The sequence below is a fragment of the Porites lutea genome, chromosome 14 (genome assembly GCF_958299795.1).
Source record: "Porites lutea chromosome 14, jaPorLute2.1, whole genome shotgun sequence".
NCBI lineage: Eukaryota > Metazoa > Cnidaria > Anthozoa > Scleractinia > Poritidae > Porites > Porites lutea.
Genome location: NC_133214.1, coordinates 15,451,663 through 15,470,044, shown reverse-complemented (window position 1 = coordinate 15,470,044; position 18,382 = coordinate 15,451,663). Strand labels below are relative to the sequence as shown.

General features: G+C 39.2%; 1 protein-coding gene across 3 annotated transcripts in view; it reads right to left on the bottom strand.

Moving 5' to 3' along the window:
- LOC140924507 (uncharacterized) overlaps positions 1 to 18,382 on the bottom strand; it is a 56,217-nt gene that overhangs the window by 35,467 nt on the left and 2,368 nt on the right. For 2 of the 3 annotated variants that reach the window (XM_073374530.1, XM_073374528.1), the window contains exons 3-10: positions 14,050 to 14,192; positions 13,550 to 13,738; positions 10,934 to 11,045; positions 9,431 to 9,637; positions 6,451 to 6,534; positions 5,660 to 5,734; positions 4,789 to 5,044; positions 1,070 to 1,082 (exon numbers count right to left, since the gene is read on the bottom strand). In XM_073374530.1, the coding sequence (XP_073230631.1) occupies positions 1,070 to 1,082; positions 4,789 to 5,044; positions 5,660 to 5,734; positions 6,451 to 6,534; positions 9,431 to 9,637; positions 10,934 to 11,045; positions 13,550 to 13,738; positions 14,050 to 14,114 (1,001 nt within the window). In that variant the 5' untranslated portion in view covers positions 14,115 to 14,192. Of the gene's footprint in view, positions 1 to 1,069; positions 1,083 to 4,788; positions 5,045 to 5,659; positions 5,735 to 6,450; positions 6,535 to 9,430; positions 9,638 to 10,933; positions 11,046 to 13,549; positions 13,739 to 14,049; positions 14,193 to 15,132; positions 15,272 to 18,382 lie in introns of those variants that run through there. The other variant, XM_073374529.1, reaches the window with a different exon arrangement.

Genomic DNA, 18,382 nt, shown 5'->3' with positions numbered 1-18,382 from the left:
ACCAAGGGTCGGTTATTTCAACGAAGTCTAACTTAGACTGCGGATTAAGAAATCATTGGACCTCTTTCTTAGAGGGTTATTTTAAGAAAATAAGTGCCTTTCCAGTCTACACTATATGCTTTGTTGAAATTGTACTCGATAAACGGTGTTAAAGTGAAAGCATTGGGCAAACTGGAAATGGCTTAGAACGCGGTTTTGTTAAACACGGTCTAAACTCTGTTTAAATAACTGGCCCTAACTGTTCACAACAATCAAAGTATCAGTGCTTCCAAATCTTGGCAATCCGATAAGAAAATTCTTAAGAATTGTACATTTTAAGCAATCCCTTTGTTTACAACATCGGGCGCCATTTTGAAAGTCATTGAAGCAAGACGTGACGTCATACTGGCACGAGGATCCCTTGGAGACGCCCCCTACCGCCTTATGTCGACTTTTGTCCGTAGAATGCACTAGCGTATTAGTAGTAAATGTTTTTGGGTAATGGGATTAACATAGTCGTTTCAGTAAATCAAAGAGCGCAAAATAAGGTCCCGTCCACGCTGACATTATTCGACGCGTTTAGGCCTTCCGTCCACACTAATACGCTGAGCGTTTGCATGGAAAACGCATCGATTTGAAGACTTTCTTGAAAGTGGATCAAAACAAAAACGCATACATATCGTATTAGTCGAAAACGCATCAAAATGAAAACAACGACCGAAAATATTGCAGACGCATGTGTTTGTATCATGCGCATATAGTTCAACTTACGTCACAACGTGCAATTCTATCGTTTTCGAACGTTTTAGTGTGCACACTAAAAAAACGCATCAAAACGGTAGGGTGGACGGGAATCGATGGCGCGATGCGTTTTCGATGACAACGAAATCGCATTAGCGTGGGCAAGGCCTGAGAGCAGTGCAGCTGGTTCAGCAATAACATGAACGGTTCAGGGGTCCCACGGCATATCAAGTTCCTTTCACAGCTTCAGCCGTGAAGAGCTGAACGAAGGCCGCAAGTAAGAAGCGAGATAACAGTAGACAGATATCATAATAATATAAATTTAGCACAATCTTTTTTACATACATACCATTCTTCACCCTCTGTAAAAAATAATAAAAAAACAAGAAACGAAAACAGTCAAATAGTGTTAAAGCTTGAGTTGGTTTGCTAATTTAGCATTTTTCTGGCAAGAGCGTGCTCCATGTAATATATCAAGCACGAAACGCAGTGTTTAATGACCAGATGAAACACTGAGAAGAGAGTTGAAAATACGACGCGCAGCGGAGTATTTTTGATGAACTTCGAGGTGTTCCATCTGGTTATGGAACACTGTGTCGATTGCTTGATATTACTTCTCAAACAAAATGATTTTAGAAGGAGAAATTAATGATGTAAAAATGAGCAGTTTTTCATTTGAATTCCGAACACTCATTAAACATTAATTTCCTTTGTATTTTCTTTATGAATTATTCATGAGTTTGAGAAGGGAAGATAAACACGTGTCATCTTGTTAAAATATTGACAATCTTGAACAAAACTTCAAGAATGAAATTTCTACAAGAAGAACTTGCTGAGATGTACTAAACCAATATATAAATTTTTTGGATCAGACGAGCTTCAAATTCTGCATTGAATGAACATGGTATATCACATCCATGCCATTCCCTCTATTTTCTGAGTAAATCAAACCTTACAGCGTTTGAAGTCAAAAGTCAGTACAAACCGCTTTCATTTGCAACTTTTAAATCAACACAATCGACAAAATTTAAAAGAGCCTTTCTATAAAAGATCTTCATGTTGACTTCTCGCCGAGAAACATAATTCTTCCATGGACTTCTTTGAACATAGGTACGTTTAACGTGCAAGAACTATTTTAAATGCTTCAGGGTAACCGTACCAAGAATCTACCCATCCAAAATACAAAGTGTTTTTCGTGCGAAATTGGGTATTGCTATGCATGAATGAAAACGCGAAACGCTGGGCAAATGAATGAATACAATGAATATCAACTCACCAAACGTTGCTATGAATGAAGACTCGACGGTTTTTTCGAAGTTTCTTATGAAAATGTGGCTAATCGAATACCGAATAGCTAAGAAATATCACGATTTTTATCATTGTGGCTGGGTAGATGGTTGCATCATCATAATTCACGAGGTTTTCACGTGCGATTCTACTTAATCAAACAATCTCTAACTCTGACCTCTAATGTTTTCGCAAGTGAACTGAAAGTGTTGGACTTTGCCCCTTTCGTGGTTCGTACGTGAGGAAATACGAGTTATCACACAGTAATCTAGTAAGCAGGATTTAAAAGAAATCACCTCCTTTTCAAACATCTGCAGTAAAATTATGCGTCATTCAATGTTGAGATTGATACACTAACATCATCTACTTCCGACAGAATTGCCGAAACATTGATTTCTACTCATCTCATGTTATTCCACTTAATGAAACAATCTCTAATTATTTTGTCAACTGGCTTCTTCCAAGTTTATTCGCTAACGCTATTGTTTCAACAAAAGTTACGCATCTTTACTAAGCCACTTGCTAAATTAAATACGTTTTAATTACTTTTATGACTGTTAAACAGCAAGCACGGCATGTATGATGACAGGGGCATCCAACGACTGTTTTCTGTAAAATATCTGTTCGGAGAAGCAGATACTGCCTAGAATTTTCGGTTGCTTGAATACGGCTAAAAATTTCTAGATGACCATTCCATTCATCTACGTACAATTTTCGAAGCTTATCTGATAAATTCCCTACGATTTTCTGAAGTTAAATTTTTCACATTTCACTCCCCAAGTTAGGCTATTACTCGTAGAAAAAAGGAAACCTAAAATTTTCGGATTAAAAAACGTGATGGAGAGAGGAATCAAAAAAATTTTCATTTTCGTAATACTTTAAATTGCATCTTAAATTATCGGGAAAATAATACTGAAGCCCTTGTTATTTCGAAAAAACTCAAGTTCGCCTAGGATGACCGAACAGATACAAATTTTATAGCGCCGCCTAGAATGCATTTCCAGAGCTGTAAAAGTACTCTAGATAGCCCAAAAAGTGTTTCCAGTGTAGTTAGGAGAAAACCTGTGATGAGGTTGCACTTAATTTGCCGGAACGTAAAAGGTCTGTTGAACTTTGTACGCGAGAGAATAAAGCATGTTTACGGAAAAAATTTACTGGGTACAGCTTTAAAAAAATAAGCACTCTTTTAAATTAATATCTAAATATCAATTATTATCGTCTCATTTGTATACCTTTGAAAAGTAAACCAACGTTTTCGTTTTTGTCTTCCGTCGATCCCCCTAACGGACCCCTCAGGATACAAAGGTTTACTTCAGAGATTTCAAAAGGGAAATAATAGTATACGCCAACCAAATGCAGGTTTGGACATATCAGTCACTATCTAAAAATACACTTGATGCGTTTTTTTAGCGTTAACACCTATGTCTGCTGACGAAAACAAGGACACCATTTATTTATCGTTCGTGTTTCATTTTTTGACGAACTTTTCAAAGAAGTTTATGGAAAAATTATGAGCGAAACTCATTATTTTTCCAAAACTGGAAGTCTCATATATTGTCTCCCTTAACGTGGCCAAAACCTATGCAAATTTATTGAAAGCCGTATTAAGAAAGAGGTTCAACTCCCACGAGGTTGGTTTGGGGCAGAAACATGGCCGCCATTTTATTGTTTTGAGATACTAATATGGTGGACGTGACGTCATGTAAAGACGGTCTATGGAGCTTGTTAATAGACCTTTTTAGTTCGTACGTTTTGTTTTCCCAACTCGGACCACGTTATGTTCTCCTTTTATCTATTTGTAACTTTTTTAATATGCATACATATGCACGTGGATGCACGTACAAAGGACGATATTTTAAAGAAACAGTTCTCTGGGGTACCATCATGTGATCTAAAAATGGGAAAATAAAGCACACAAGCTAAACAGCACTATTAAGACATGCAGTCTGGGCCAAGAGCGGAACCTCACGCGCTAGTCTGCCGCGAACCGCTCCTCTCGCGATTCCCAAACGGAGATGAAGTATGGTTTGTGTTACACAAACTTGTAAAACAATAGTAGAGTGAACAGTAGCCAGAGAGAATAATATTTTTAAAAAATTGCACAAGTGTACCATTTGTTTTTTATTCATCTCTGTCTGTTGGCCGGGATATGTGAATTTCACTTAAGTTATTTTTAGTATAGGTAATAGAATGGTCAGTAGTGATATTTGGCATAAATACCGCGAGTGATATTTCGAAATTGCTATACGTAATTTGACGAGTGAAATTTGAGACAATTTTGAAATATCACGAGTGGTATTTATGCCAAATATCACGTACAAATCATGCTATTATTTGTTTATACTACTACCCGCAAGAGTTTTTGTAATTTTCACATGTAGATTTTTCAAGTTAAGCTGAAATACTAGAGCTCTGAGCCTATCAAATTGCAGAAATTTCTCATGTAGTAGTTTAAGAGGTAGTCATTAAATGGAAGTCTAATTCCTGGGACCTGCGCACATTTTAATCGATTGTTTGAAACGTCATCTGGTCCACGCGCGACTCCCTCAAAGCAAACAATGTAGAATATTGTAATGACGACACACCAAAAGAGCATAAAGTTCCATTATTCTCTCTTGCAACATTGAATAACTGTTTGCGGACCTGTCCGGAAACCAACTTCCGATTAATTTCAAAATTTAATTGGTCTAAAAATAACTTTGGTGAATTCACATATCCCAAGGGCTAGACTGGGCGCTTCCCTATCTTTTCCATTATTCTCTCTTGATCGCTTTACACTACCTTCTAGGGACTCATGAGCGACGTTGGATTGTAGACTGACCATCTGCAACTTAAGACTTTGAAACTTTCTCTTTTGTCTCCGACGACTGCGCTGACTCCAGCAAAGAACGATAATGAGAAAAATAACGAGTAAGAGAACACCACCTCCTACGCCAAACCAAACGGAAATTGGGATGTCTTTGGACGGCACGTCGTTGGACGGCAGTGAAAAGTACTCCAACATACCAACGGTGAAATGTAAGTTTCCGACAACAACCTGGGAAAACAAAAAAGTCATTTATGATATGACCAACTGAACGTAAGTCTGTTCGAATGCCTTTTAAATTAGCTGAAACAGTTGGTTTTATTCCGTGGATTTTAAAAAATGTTTATTACTAATAAGATAGTGGTATAATTTTGTTGGTTATTATTATTATTGTTGTTATTCTGTGAAAGGTTTAAACCCAGGAGTCATTTCAGAAGTAGGTTGAGTTTGATCGTCCGGGTGAACGTAGTCCTGAATAGGACTATTGTTGTTGACAGTGCCTGACGTTTCGACAACCTGTGCGGTAGTCATCTTCAGAGTAAAAGTGTTGTTATTATTATTATTATTATTATTATATAATTATCGTTACTATTATTAGTTATTAGTAGTTTTTAGATAGTCATTTTACGACAATTCTCTTTCGTACACAAGAAGAATGTACATAGGGTATATATTTCAATATTCATATTTTTGAATCTGTAAATAATCTTTTTTTTTTTTAATCTATGAATAAAGTTTTAATTTTATCGTTACTATTATTATTATTATTATTATTATTATTATTATCATCATCATCATCGTCATCATCATTTATTAGGAATTCGCTATAAGACAAAACAATCAAACCTTAACAGCATATAGTCCATTAGGAGGCTTTGAGCTGTGACTTTCCTCAGTGGGCGCCAAACAAACAAGCTGCTCCTAAAACAAGACCACTACACAGTTTACTGGAAGATATTTTTCACTGTAACAAAGCATTTCTCAATTAACCAACTCAGCCGTGTTGTATGAGATGACCATATATTATCACAGGTGACAAATTACTCCTTAATTTTCGCCCGAAATTTCAGCGTTAATTTATAATTTCACACGTTACATTACAAACGTTGCCATAATGGAGGCAATTATAGCAGGTACATACTCCCTGAAGCGATTTCTTCAAAAAACTCCTGGAACAGAGAAACACAAAGATAAATGAAAAACGTAATGGCGTCATTACGTTGCCATGGCGACTCCGATTGCAATAAAACCCAGATCATAAGAAATTTTCATCTTTATATAATACAGTTGTGGTAACCTTTTTTCCATATCTTTACTCATGCCGACATAGTTAATGCTCAAAGTTGGGAGGTATCAACCCCAAAAAATCCAGTCGAGCCACCTTAAGCTCTAAACTTTTAAGTGCGTAGCAGTGGCGTAGAGTTCTCGATCGATTCGATAAACCTCGGTAAACGTGTCAAAACCCCAAGATTGTAAGGTTAATTTGTCACCCATTATATTAATAGGTCATCAAATGGCATACTCGCGAAATTAGGAAATAATTTCACTTGAGTTTTGTCCAAAATCTAATAATTTGGACAAAACGCGCGTGAAAAAATTCCCTAATTTCACTCGTCACCATTTGATGACTTACGTACCTTATCCACACCGGTAATCTTGCACGGCAGTTCTCCGACGGTTACAAAAATCTGTGTTTTCAATGCGTTTTCTAAATTTCTGCCCTGAGGATAAAACATACCCAGCACTTGATCTTGACAATCTGCCCACCTGGGATTTTAGTTACAGCACTATCCCACAAGTAAGAAACTAACTTTTAAAATCCTCTTAGCGCTAAATTTAGACCCCCTCTTTAGAGTGATTTTACCTCACCCGTGAAGTAGATAACAGACTAATACGGATTATATGGCTGAATCCGCGAGCAGGCAAGATGAAGCGATCCTGCATTCTGACTGAGTTCTCTTTTTGTAATGTTTAAGTTAACGAGCAGCAGTGTTTTATCGGTTTTAAAATCACTCGCTTTCGGCTCGTGATTTTAGACCCGATAAAACACGTGCTGCGAGTTTATTGAACGTATTCAAAGACATTCCTGGAAAGGTGTGTCTCAATGGAGTTGACAATAACGATGCTTTTGTGAACGTTCGAATTAGCATATGTAAAAAATATTAGGTATGAAATTAGACATGCAAGAAAATCAAGTCTCACAGGCGTTTAGAACTTTTCTTCTGCGAACGACACTAACCGAAGAGGACATGGTGTCCTGTTCCAGTGCTTTTAGGAAGCCTAAAAATGCCGAGGAAGAGAGGAAGTTAATCGAAAATGCTACCCCAAAGTCAACACGTGCAGTGAAAAAGTAGTCTTTGGAATAGCCGAATGGTAGGAAAACAAAAATCCAATACTCGAGCCTTGCCTCTTCACAACTGACAAGTCTTGAGTGCAACGCTTGGACACTTCTATGGCCAATATTACCGCTGAGTCACTGAGCTTTTGGCTGATTAAATTGGTGAAAGAACAAAGTTTAATTTTGTGCAATAGTAAATTAACTGCGAGTGTAATTTTGAAAGACCATTAAATATTCACCCACCATTTGTTGTGTCATTTGCTGTGCTGCTTATTACTATTCACGAGTCACTTGCAGTGACTTTATATCTGATAAAAACAACGCATACTAGTAAGGGAAGGTTTTGTCGATATAAAGTCACTGCACGTGATGTATTATCGGCCATTTGATAGGTCAATGGGCTTATGAATTATTAATAAGTTTTTGAAGACCATAAAATGAATTCTTTATTGACCAAACGTGAGGTCAAGATGGCTGGAGATTGGCCTCGTTCTTTTTGCGTTTTTATTGACCTCTACTTCGTCTCCATCAATAAAAACGCAAAAAAGAACTTGGCCAATATTCAGCCAACTTCACCTCATACTTCGTCAATAACGCATATTTACCCTGTAATTTCGTTATTTCCTTTTGTTTGCTCGTAACTATTTGGCGGTAATTGTGACAGACTGCTTTACGGGTAAAGAAAACTCACTCTACGAGAACCTGTTTAGCCTAAAATTTGGAACAGGTTCTTCTGTTCTAGAATCTATATAAAACAAGAACGCTCTTACTATGGTAGGCGGAATGGTGCAAAATTAATGCAACGAATCAAAATCACTACCAACATCAACAACCATAATCTGCAGTTCAACATTTTTTTTCAACATCAACAATAAAATCGGTCCAACTTCAACGATTAATACAATAATCAACATTCGAAGTATGCCTAATTCAACAACTAGAGAAAATCAACATCAACAAAAATTCCTCTTTTCTTTAACAACGATTTGCCTCACAACCAACATCGTACATCGATTTCAACAACAAAACACATTCAACAATTTGGGGACGAACGACTGGCTATGGTCGAGGGAGGTTGGGACCCACAAATTCTAATCACAGGGCATGCTGGGAAATAGAGGCATTGTTGATGTAGAAAAAAAATTTTGAACTGCAGATTGGTTGTTGATGTTGGTAGTGATTTTGATTCGTTGAATTGTGCACCATTCCGCCTACCATATCTTACAGCGGCGTTCACTCTCGCTTGGTTGGAGATTAGATCGAGAAATGAGGAGGTGATTAATTCTACACGAAACAGGATTTACTCGCGAAACGGTTTTTACTTCCTACTTTAACGAAGTCGATACTGTTTATTTGTTTCTGAATTGATTAAATTCGCGTGTTAGCGACGACCGGAAATACGTCTGCGGTCGCAGGCTATACGCGTGTATAAATACACGAAAATTCAAGGGCCTCGATTCCAGAGAAATTACATCATTGCCAGCGAACAAAAAAGTGATTTACATGGCACGTCATTTCAATCATCGCCGAAAATAAACCGCATGCTCATCACAAGACTCATTTGCATACAATGAAAGTTTACAACACCCGACCATCGCAGTTTTGATGATTAAGATTCTTATTATTTTTCACGCAGTAGTGTTCACTTGTTCCAAAGTAATCAACGCTTTGAAACGACAGAATTTGTGGACCGACATGTTTCGGAAAAGCTCTAAAGTTAATCTTTCCTAAGCTTTTTTCGCAAAACATGCGTGGCTTCGATCACGCAACGATTCTTATTCCCAGTTTCCACGGTCTCCACTAGGAACGCCTGGCACAATAAACCCCCTTTTGTTTCATAAATACGAAGAAAACGCGTTGCAGGATATGAGTCTCGCTGCTTACGCAAGCGAGACTAATAACGTGAACGCTAAAGGAAGACTTCAAAACTCAGGGCTTCAGTTTTTCTTCTTATAGTCATTTGTAAAAAAAATACGAATTACGCATACGTATTGCGCAGATTTTTCGCTAATGGCACTACAATCTCTTCACTAGAATGTACTTTTTCTCTTCAGAAAATAAAAGCCTATTTAAGAACGTAAATAGCCAAAATATAAATTTAATGCTCTTTTTTCATATGTGCCCATTGAAATCGCAAAAATAAATCCCCGCGAAATACTGTCTCGTCAAAATCGCGAAACTAAGTACCAATGAGGTATCCCCATAACATCCGCTTAGGAAATTCTTGAGAGAAAACGTCTAAAAGGGATTTAACAGTGCAACAAGTTCTCTCTTAATACCTCCAGGATAAGGCTGGCTTCCTTCAACTGACGTACTTCGGCAAAAGGTACAAAATACGGATCGGGAATAATTGCCACAGTTAAGTTTGAATGCACGTTTAAAGCATCCATGATGAATACAGCTGTTACTTTGGTTACATTTCCTGCAAGATTTGGCACCTTTGGAGAGCGACATGTCATCCATGAACTGCTTTCTGGTTTACAACCCTAAAACATCAATTTAAAAGATATACGACCTATAGAGCGAGTGCTGACTAACAAATAACCGGTTGGCAGCGTGGACGGAAAGGTGAGAGACAGGAGAGATGTTTATCATCACTTTTAGGGCAAACGGCAAACGACGATTGCTAATGAGGCCTTCCTAGGGTGGACTGGTGGGAGGGAGGGGGGTGGGTGGGTAGGTACATCCCTAGTCGAATATCAAACACGGCCGTTTCGTGTTTTGAGAAGTGGGCTGTGTCCCTGTCCGTATTCAACCCATCTTTATGTCTCTTGTCGTCATTTCATCTAGTCTCGTGTCGCTGTTCAAAGGCCATGTCGCTTGTCGAATATTTTACCCTAAACGGGCCTCGCTAATGTATCCGAGAATTATAATAAAGTAAAGTGCTTTTCTCAATGTGAACTACAGCATTGTCCGGTGCACCCCTTCAATTGTTTTGCTAAAAATGACGGCAGTATAAGGCCCTGTCCACACTAATGCGTTTGTCATCGAAAACGCATCGATCGATTCGCGTCCACACTACCGTTTTGATGCGTTTTCGACTGTCCGCACTAAAATGTTCGAAAACGATAGAATTGAACTCTATGCGCATGCTACAAACACACGCCTCTGCGATAGTAAGTAAGTAAGTAAACACTTTATTTAGAGAGGGTAACACTAATTAGTAAAATCTAGCTAGTGGTCTATTATCAATGCTGCGTTCTGATTGGTTGAGCTACTACTAGGCTATATGTTATAGCCCACTAGTAGCGAAAAGCGCCGGCTTTGGAGACCAAAACAATAGCAGCTGAATCGCGTTTTGATAGCTAAAGTTGTTTTGTCTCGATATTTTTGACCAACTAGTTGGATTTTACTAAAACAATTATTCCTCTCGCCCTCATGGCCGCTGAGTCATTAGCCCATTCGGCCTTCGGCCTCATGGGCTATTAACTCAGAGCCCATTCGGGCTCGAGGAATAATTGTTAAATAGCTAGAAGCTAATGAACTTGATATTTGATATTTTGATATTTCGGTCCGGCATCGTCTTCATTTTAACGCGTTTTCGACCGTCCACAATAATACGATATGTATGCGTTTTTGTTTCGATCCACTTTTAAGAGCGTTTTCAAATCGGCACGTTTTCGGTGAAAACGCGCAGTGTATTCGCGTGGATGGAAGGCCTAAACGCATTGAAATGTACGCGTTTTCGTACGAAAACGCATTAATGTGGACGAGGGCTAGGAAATAACAATAACAAGACAATGGAAAATAACAATATGGTGATACAAGACGGAAGACCTTACCTGAACTGTGGTATTCGAAAGAGCACCATTTTCTGAGGGATATTTAAATAAAATTTCGGCATTTTGGACAGCATCCAAATTGGTGCCCGTCACGCGCAACTCAAGGCCTCCTCTAAAAAAGCAATTTTTTACAGAAAACATGAGTTGTAAATAGACAGCTTTAGATTCTAAGACGAGAACGACTACAAGTACCAGATTTCTCAATAGTAAGTAGTGCAGGACCGTGAGGCAGCGTAATTTTGACGGGAAAACGTGGCAGTCCTCGTCATTCTACTACGATTTTGTGGCGTGAATATCGTAGTGGCGGGAACAAGTTATCAAATGTTAGAATTTTTAGCATTTTGCGATCGGGAGAGCGTGTAACCTCCTTCAATCACGATAACAGCGCTAACTTTTCTGGTGAAAAAAGTAGAATGAAGAATTCCAGGGTAACTATTTTTTGACGATACTCGAAAAAAACTTTAAATCAAATCTCGTAGTCGTAGTCATCCTCGTCCTGGAATCTAAAGCTCTCTAATATTGAGTCAAAGGAAACGCTAGTAGTATAGAAGGGACCAGTTTCTGCAGTGTTTTGTAGTGGTTTCGCTGTAAATTGCTGTGGCATCGCGAAGGAATGAATAAACGCCGATGGCGTCATGCGTCAATTGCGTAAGTATCTCATTAAGATTGTGTCAAGTTCTATTTATATGTTGTAGCTAATATAACCGGTTTGACGGGATTTGAATCATTTTTAGATCGATGATGACAAGGTTTTTGATTGGTTGACTAAGAATAAGAAAAGCATTCACTGGTTGTTTCATCTTGACGAAGGAATAAGCGCCAACTCGCATGTCACATTAGTTCACTGAGCCGTAACGTCATTAAATTTTGAAACATTTCCTACCGCAGTAATTAGGGACTTCGAACATGTCCACACGAATCCGGACATTAGAGACCTAATAAGATACACTGTTTCCGTGTACGGGTACGGATAAACTAGCCGTACACGTAGCCGTAAATACGAGTAGATTGCCTCTTACCCTGGAGAAACGGCTAAGCTACCGGTTAGAACGGTGACGCCATTACCACATCTGGGAAATAGTGGTTGCCTTTCATAAAACTACGAGGCAAACGTGTTCGCTTACCCGTACCCGTAGGCTGAAACGTTGTATCTTAAGGTCACTATTTTTGAAACCGTATGTTTTGTTACCCGGATTCGCGTGTGAACGGGACCTTAAAGCGCTCTGGAGAGCGGTTTCGGTGACCGGATTCACTGGTTTCTTGTGGACCGAAGGCGTATTCGTGTAAAAGATAAACGGTTTCAAAAATATCCGGATTCGTGTGGACGTAGCCTCAGACTCCGTTTCGACGGGTCCGGACAAATTTCTGAACGGACAAATTTTTTTTTACCTGTGCAAACCGTTAACACGAAACTATGCAAATTCTGTTACAGATTTCAGTACTGTTTGTCATTCAATAGAGCGATTCTCATATGACCCTGAAATGAAAACGCGCGAACAAAACAGAAACAAAAAACGAACGGAAATAGAGCGATTTGATTGGTTTACCGAACGGATACAAACGCGCGCGGGCTTTTGGTTGGTTAAGCGAACGCTCGGGTGAAAAAACTTCATGCCCAAGAACTCTCTAGAAATCAATCGATACTTCACTACGACGTCATACTGCAACACGATTGCCCATGCCCAATGGAACAATGCCTTCTCCATATTAGGGTTTTCTTTGGCGGGAAGACGAAGAGGCCATGTTTTGATTTTTTTATCCATTGGCTGATAAAACAAATAACGAACACTTACCGAAACCATTTTTCAAAGGTCAATCGCTCTAACTTGCAGGGTTCCGCGGGTCCGGTGTAAAGGAAAGGCGGACCTGTGCAAGTTTTGTCCGTTCAAAAATTAGCCAGGAACCGTGTAAACGGGGGTTTTGAAACAATGACTACGGAAGCGTCTAATACGCTGACTAGAAGTAACATTTTTCTTGCCAGTCGTCAAATATACCTCAAGTAGGGAGTTAAAGATACCACGACGGCAACAGCAGGGAAAACGCAGCTTGAAAAGTGAATTCCTGTTCGTTATTTTCTGGGTCTTTATCGCGAATATTCCAACTCGCTCACTTTTCAAATGTAGTTGAACTTTCTTGAGGTTGAAATCGTGCAGTGAATGTACACAAAAAAGTGGAACGCACGTGCGAAGTTTTAAAGTTTTGCTTACTTTTTATCAGCCCCCTGGTATAGTCCAGTTTCGACGACCTAAGGTAAATATATTCCCAAAATCCAGTCAGAAGACGACCTATGTACAACTGTGTTTATTGTTTTAAACTCAAATTCAGGCACCTTCTCGCCGGTATTAAGTGAATATTTTACTTCACGTCGAGGCTAACCGTGTACAAATGAGTCTTTGGCGCTTTTATACAGCGGCCACGACGAATTCGAAACTGGACTATTCACACCACTGAGCTTTCCATTCTGAGAGCCTCACAATTATTTTACACCGGCGGAGAACGTTTCAATTACTTTAACACTGCTGGGTTACTCGTTCGAACGCCCTTAACATTGCTATCAAGGTCGCTTTAAGTCCCCGAATTATTTTCTGAATTGGCGCTAAATATTTTTCAACTCACCCAAAATAAACTTTGTTAGGCTCAATAGCAGTGATTGTAGGATCAGGTACAAATATAAAACTTCCATTGGGTCCAACAGGGGTAAAGCCGTCAAAAGTGATAATGACTTCTGTGCTTTCATGTAATGATCTTTTTCTCCTTCTGTTTACAGTAGGTCTGATGATACACGGAATATTTTTATCTGTCACCCTAGACAAAGAGGCAAAAAGTGTCATTGGCAAAAAAAGAAGAACTAAGCAATTGCTAAAGTCATAACTAAAGCCACATGCGGACTGCTATACAGGGCCTACAAGCGGTAAAAATAAAGTGCTCAGGCCCAACACGGTCAGAATTATTGTTGCCGCTCACTAATTTTCGAAGCAATGAATTACCCCAGGCAAAAATGGCTGCATAAACCCCCCCCCCCCCCCACCCCCCCACCCGAGGAGACTATGCTAGTTCACTTTCGGGGGAAGAAAAACTGCAGTTGCACATAAACATTAATAAACGTAAACACTAACTTATTTCTGTCCACCAAACATTGTCGCCCAGCCACTTGAACGGTGATATATCTTCCGGTGTTCATTTTAAGACCTGTTATGTTCACTGATATTACTCGCGATTTAATGCCTTTTTGGGGGCTGAAATCCACTGGTTTTGGGTTCTGCAATTAAATGAGAATGCTTTACAAGTTCATCGATTGAGAATAATGGGAATATTTTAAGTTACAATTTCTAAGAGAATACACTCAACATATTATGATATAATCTTACTACAAATAAATAAATTGAAGACCGGCTGTGCGTTAATAGAAGCAAACTCTTCAGGGGTCGGAACACACGCTGAGAGGTCATTTAGGCAAGTCGGATTTCAAGCCAAACTTTAACTACACCCCTTTTATTGCGTACAGTCGATAACAAAAGCATAACAAGACGCGTCCAAAAACCCTTCTCTTTTAACCCTACATCGTGTATCAGGAAAGGATTCCTGTTACTGCCCTTACTTTCTCGGCCCAAACTGTCAATTATGAACCGAATTTCCCTCCTCTACTGAAGGCCCGATCCATACTGTGTTTATAGGACGTTTATTATAATATAGTTTTTCTTTTCCGTGGAACAAGAAACATGAGCCTGATAAAGGGTTTTAAAGGCCTTATTAAACAAAAGCAGAATAAACGGGCCGGTTATTAAAACGTTGTTTAATAAAACCGCGTTCTAGACCTTTTTCAATTTTGCCAACCCTGATATCTAAACATTGTTTGCTGTTAACCATACTCGGAGACCCTGTGGTGTTCAGTTGGGTGGGGAAAAACGGCTGCGAAAGTTTTCAAGAACGGGTGAGAGAGCCCCTGGGATGCTATTCCTAACAAACCAGTTCCACGACGACTCATTCGAATGCTTAGACTGTGATTGTTGTGCCCAACGAAGGCCAGCATCTATCGCGCTGTTTTCGTGATCTTCTCATACGAAGGAGTTTATCCACAAACTCGACTGTTCGCAGGAGAGCTTTCTTCAAGAAGAGTTTTAAGTGAAAATGGTCGCCAAAACACCTAAGAAGTTCCATAATTTGGCATGTTAGCAAAACAAAACAAAAAATGTACCAACCGAATAAATCAGACTGTGGACTGATCAAAGGTAAATTCGCAAACACCAGAGTACTTCTAGGCTTTCTTATGCAGTAACATAACAGTTTTGTTCGATCCTCTTGTGTCACTGAGGAGAAACATTTAACAACAACCTTACAAACTTAAAGGGCAAAGAAATTTCTCCTGCACGTGACTAACAATTGTGCCGAGCAAGCGTAAACAGCCATGCACATGATTTCGCATGAACAAGCCTCATACATAGATTTAGCCAGGGCTAAAAGCGAAGTTCCAATTAATAAATTTATAATTTAAATCAAACAATAAACTTTTAATCCACAAATCAGTTAACTTAAGGGCACATTTATGTGACTTTTGAGGGAAAGGCTAAGTTATTTTAGAGTGAAACATCTTACATCGAATTGAGAACCGTATATGTACACCCAAAAAATAGCAAACATCTTCGATCACATTCAAGATCACAGTAGATTAGGCCTCGAAAACAAATTCTTGGAAAACAAATCATGCCGAATTTTTTTGCGTTCAACAGGTTTACTTTGCAAATTCTTGCCAACAAATCTGGGGGTGTTTAAACCAACCTTTTATAATTTTTATACATCACATTTGAGGTGAAACAGTGCTATTTATCATACAGACTTCGGACAGAATACGGCATTTCACAATTCTCTCTTTCTATAGTGCGAGCTGTCAGTGTGGTCGAGTGTTTGAATGAACTTTAATAGAGTTACGCTTCAACACGATAGCGAATTTATTATTATTAGCGGAGCTCTGGCGCGCGAAGCGCGTCTGCGGAGCACCATGGGTAAGTAAATCTACCCATCCCAGAAAATTTGGTAATTTCGCTTTTAGCCCTGGCTAAATCTATATATTATTATTTTGTTATTTAATGGTTTCAGTTATAACGATGTGTAATCTTATAAAGTGTTTGATACACGCGTCGACATTTTTTAGTACTCCTGCAATTAAGCGATGTTCATGAACGATGAAAACAAACGGTACGGACAAGCGATTAAAATTGCAAGAGAGACTACTAACAATCAAAAAAAGAAATATAATTCGGTGAAACATTTACACAGACAACAATTTTCATTCACGAAGACAAGTATTAAAGTGTCTCCAAAAATCCTTGCCTTTAAGCGTATTAAAGCTTAATACGGCTTCCCGGCATGGTGTTTATTTTTTTCGAAGGTGAACTCCTCGAAGCAAGAAAATCGCTCAAAGTTTTCTCTCTACAGCCAAATTTATAACTAAATATTCTTCGGAACGTTTTCTTTCTATTTGTGGTGAGCGAATATATCTCAAGGCTTTTTAAAGTTCTGTAAGCTTATATCAAACCTGATACTAGGTCAGATCATTGACTCAAATCCTACAAACGTACATAAACTTCCCTCATAAACTGTCAGCGTGAACTGTGCAAGACTTCATGAAATTAGATATAACAAAAACAAAGATCAAATACAATAATTACTCAGGCTAACCATTCGAGATTCAGTTCCTGAAAGCTATCAAGGAAGGCCACAGTTGCTTGAGACTTTTAAACCCTCTTACGCATTAAGCAAGGTGAAAAACGAAAACGATGCCATCCAAAAACTAATTACCGAATTTTGACAAGGGACGCATTTCTCAACCAAAAACCCAGTAAACAAACCAGCCATGAATAACAGAAGACTCTTGATAGCAGCTGTATTTCATTTTGTAGATCCAGAGAAAAAAGACAGTTAAAAACATCACAAGTTGACAGCTTCAGCTGTCAAAGGAAACAACTTTCAAGATGCTGCATAATTTGTCCGCATGAACTCACCTGTCAAATTTTGACCAATCAGAGTATAAAAATTGGACGTAGAGCGTGACCAACGCGTGATTATGGTACGATAAGGTCTTCCCGCCGCCCCGTTAGCTCAGTTGGGAGAGCGCCGGTCTGCTGAGCGGAAGGCCGTAGGTTCAAACCCCGGCCGGACAACACTCAGGGTCTTTAAATAACTGAGGAGAAAGTGCTACCTTTGTAATAACATCTGCAAATGGTTAGACTTTCTAGTCTTCTCGGATAAGGACGATAAACCGTAGGCCCCGTCTCACAGGCCCTTGCACATGTAATAAATCTGTGGGACGTTAAAGAACCCACAAACTCTTCGTAAAGAGTAGGGCACGTAGTGCCCGGTGTAGTGGTCTATCTCACTTTCACACTCATGTATGGGGGCAACATTACTCATTCCTTCATTACTTGTAAACTGCAACTTAAGCAGTCTGGCAAAGTCCCCCAACCAGTGTTGTGAATTATCCCTGAAAAGCCCTGTGGGGAGTGGATAACAAGATATTATCTTTTCCCCGCCTGTACTTTTAACAAAACTGGCTGAATTTTCCCTTCAGAGGCCAGTTTGAAGTCAAAATCCTAATAGTGCGGAGCCATAGTGACATAAACACAACATATTTGATATGAATCCTTGGAAAAAATAAACTTGAGCCTGCGATCATTTGAAACTGGTAATTTGTCAGCGGATAACTTCAAAAAAATATTCGACCTCGATGGGTCGACACTTGAGCCTGCGGTACGGTCAGGTGATACCGGTCAGCGGATGCCCTGTTTTGACAGCTGTCAATTGATCACAACATTGATGTGCAATTAGTTTTCTCTTGGGCTCTCAAACTAGCTAAAAGTGTGAGAATAAACATTGGTTTTCCTGTGGTGCGGACGGACGGTCGGCGGTCGGCGGTCGGTGTACGGTCACGTGACTACCAAATTTTCTGGGATGGGTAGATTAACTAAAGGGTTTCGCCCGCGCGTGGAGCTCCGCTAGAAAAACTCTGGTGTCTACGAATTTACCTTCGACCAGACCACAGTCCACAGTCTGATTTCTTCTTGAAATTGGTGCATTTTTCGTTTCCTTTTGTTTTGCTAACAACCAAAATTATAGCTAATTAAGGGGTACGATTTCCGTATAACCTCAGTATCGATTAGTACATTTTATTATGCATGCATGTTTCCACTCTATTCAAATCAATTATTTGTGCAAAATAGCATGAAATTGCTGCATGTATATTTTAGTCTTGAGAAATACGGACATTTTACCGATTATGGAATTTCTTTGGTTTTTGGGAGGCCCATTTTCGCTGAAAACTCTTCTCCAAGAAAGCTCTCCTGTACGAGCCAGACAAGTACGGCGAACAGTCGAATTTCTGGGTGAACTTCTCTCGTATAAGAAGATCACGAAAGCAAGCATTCGAACGAGTCGTGGAACAAGTTCGTTAAGAGT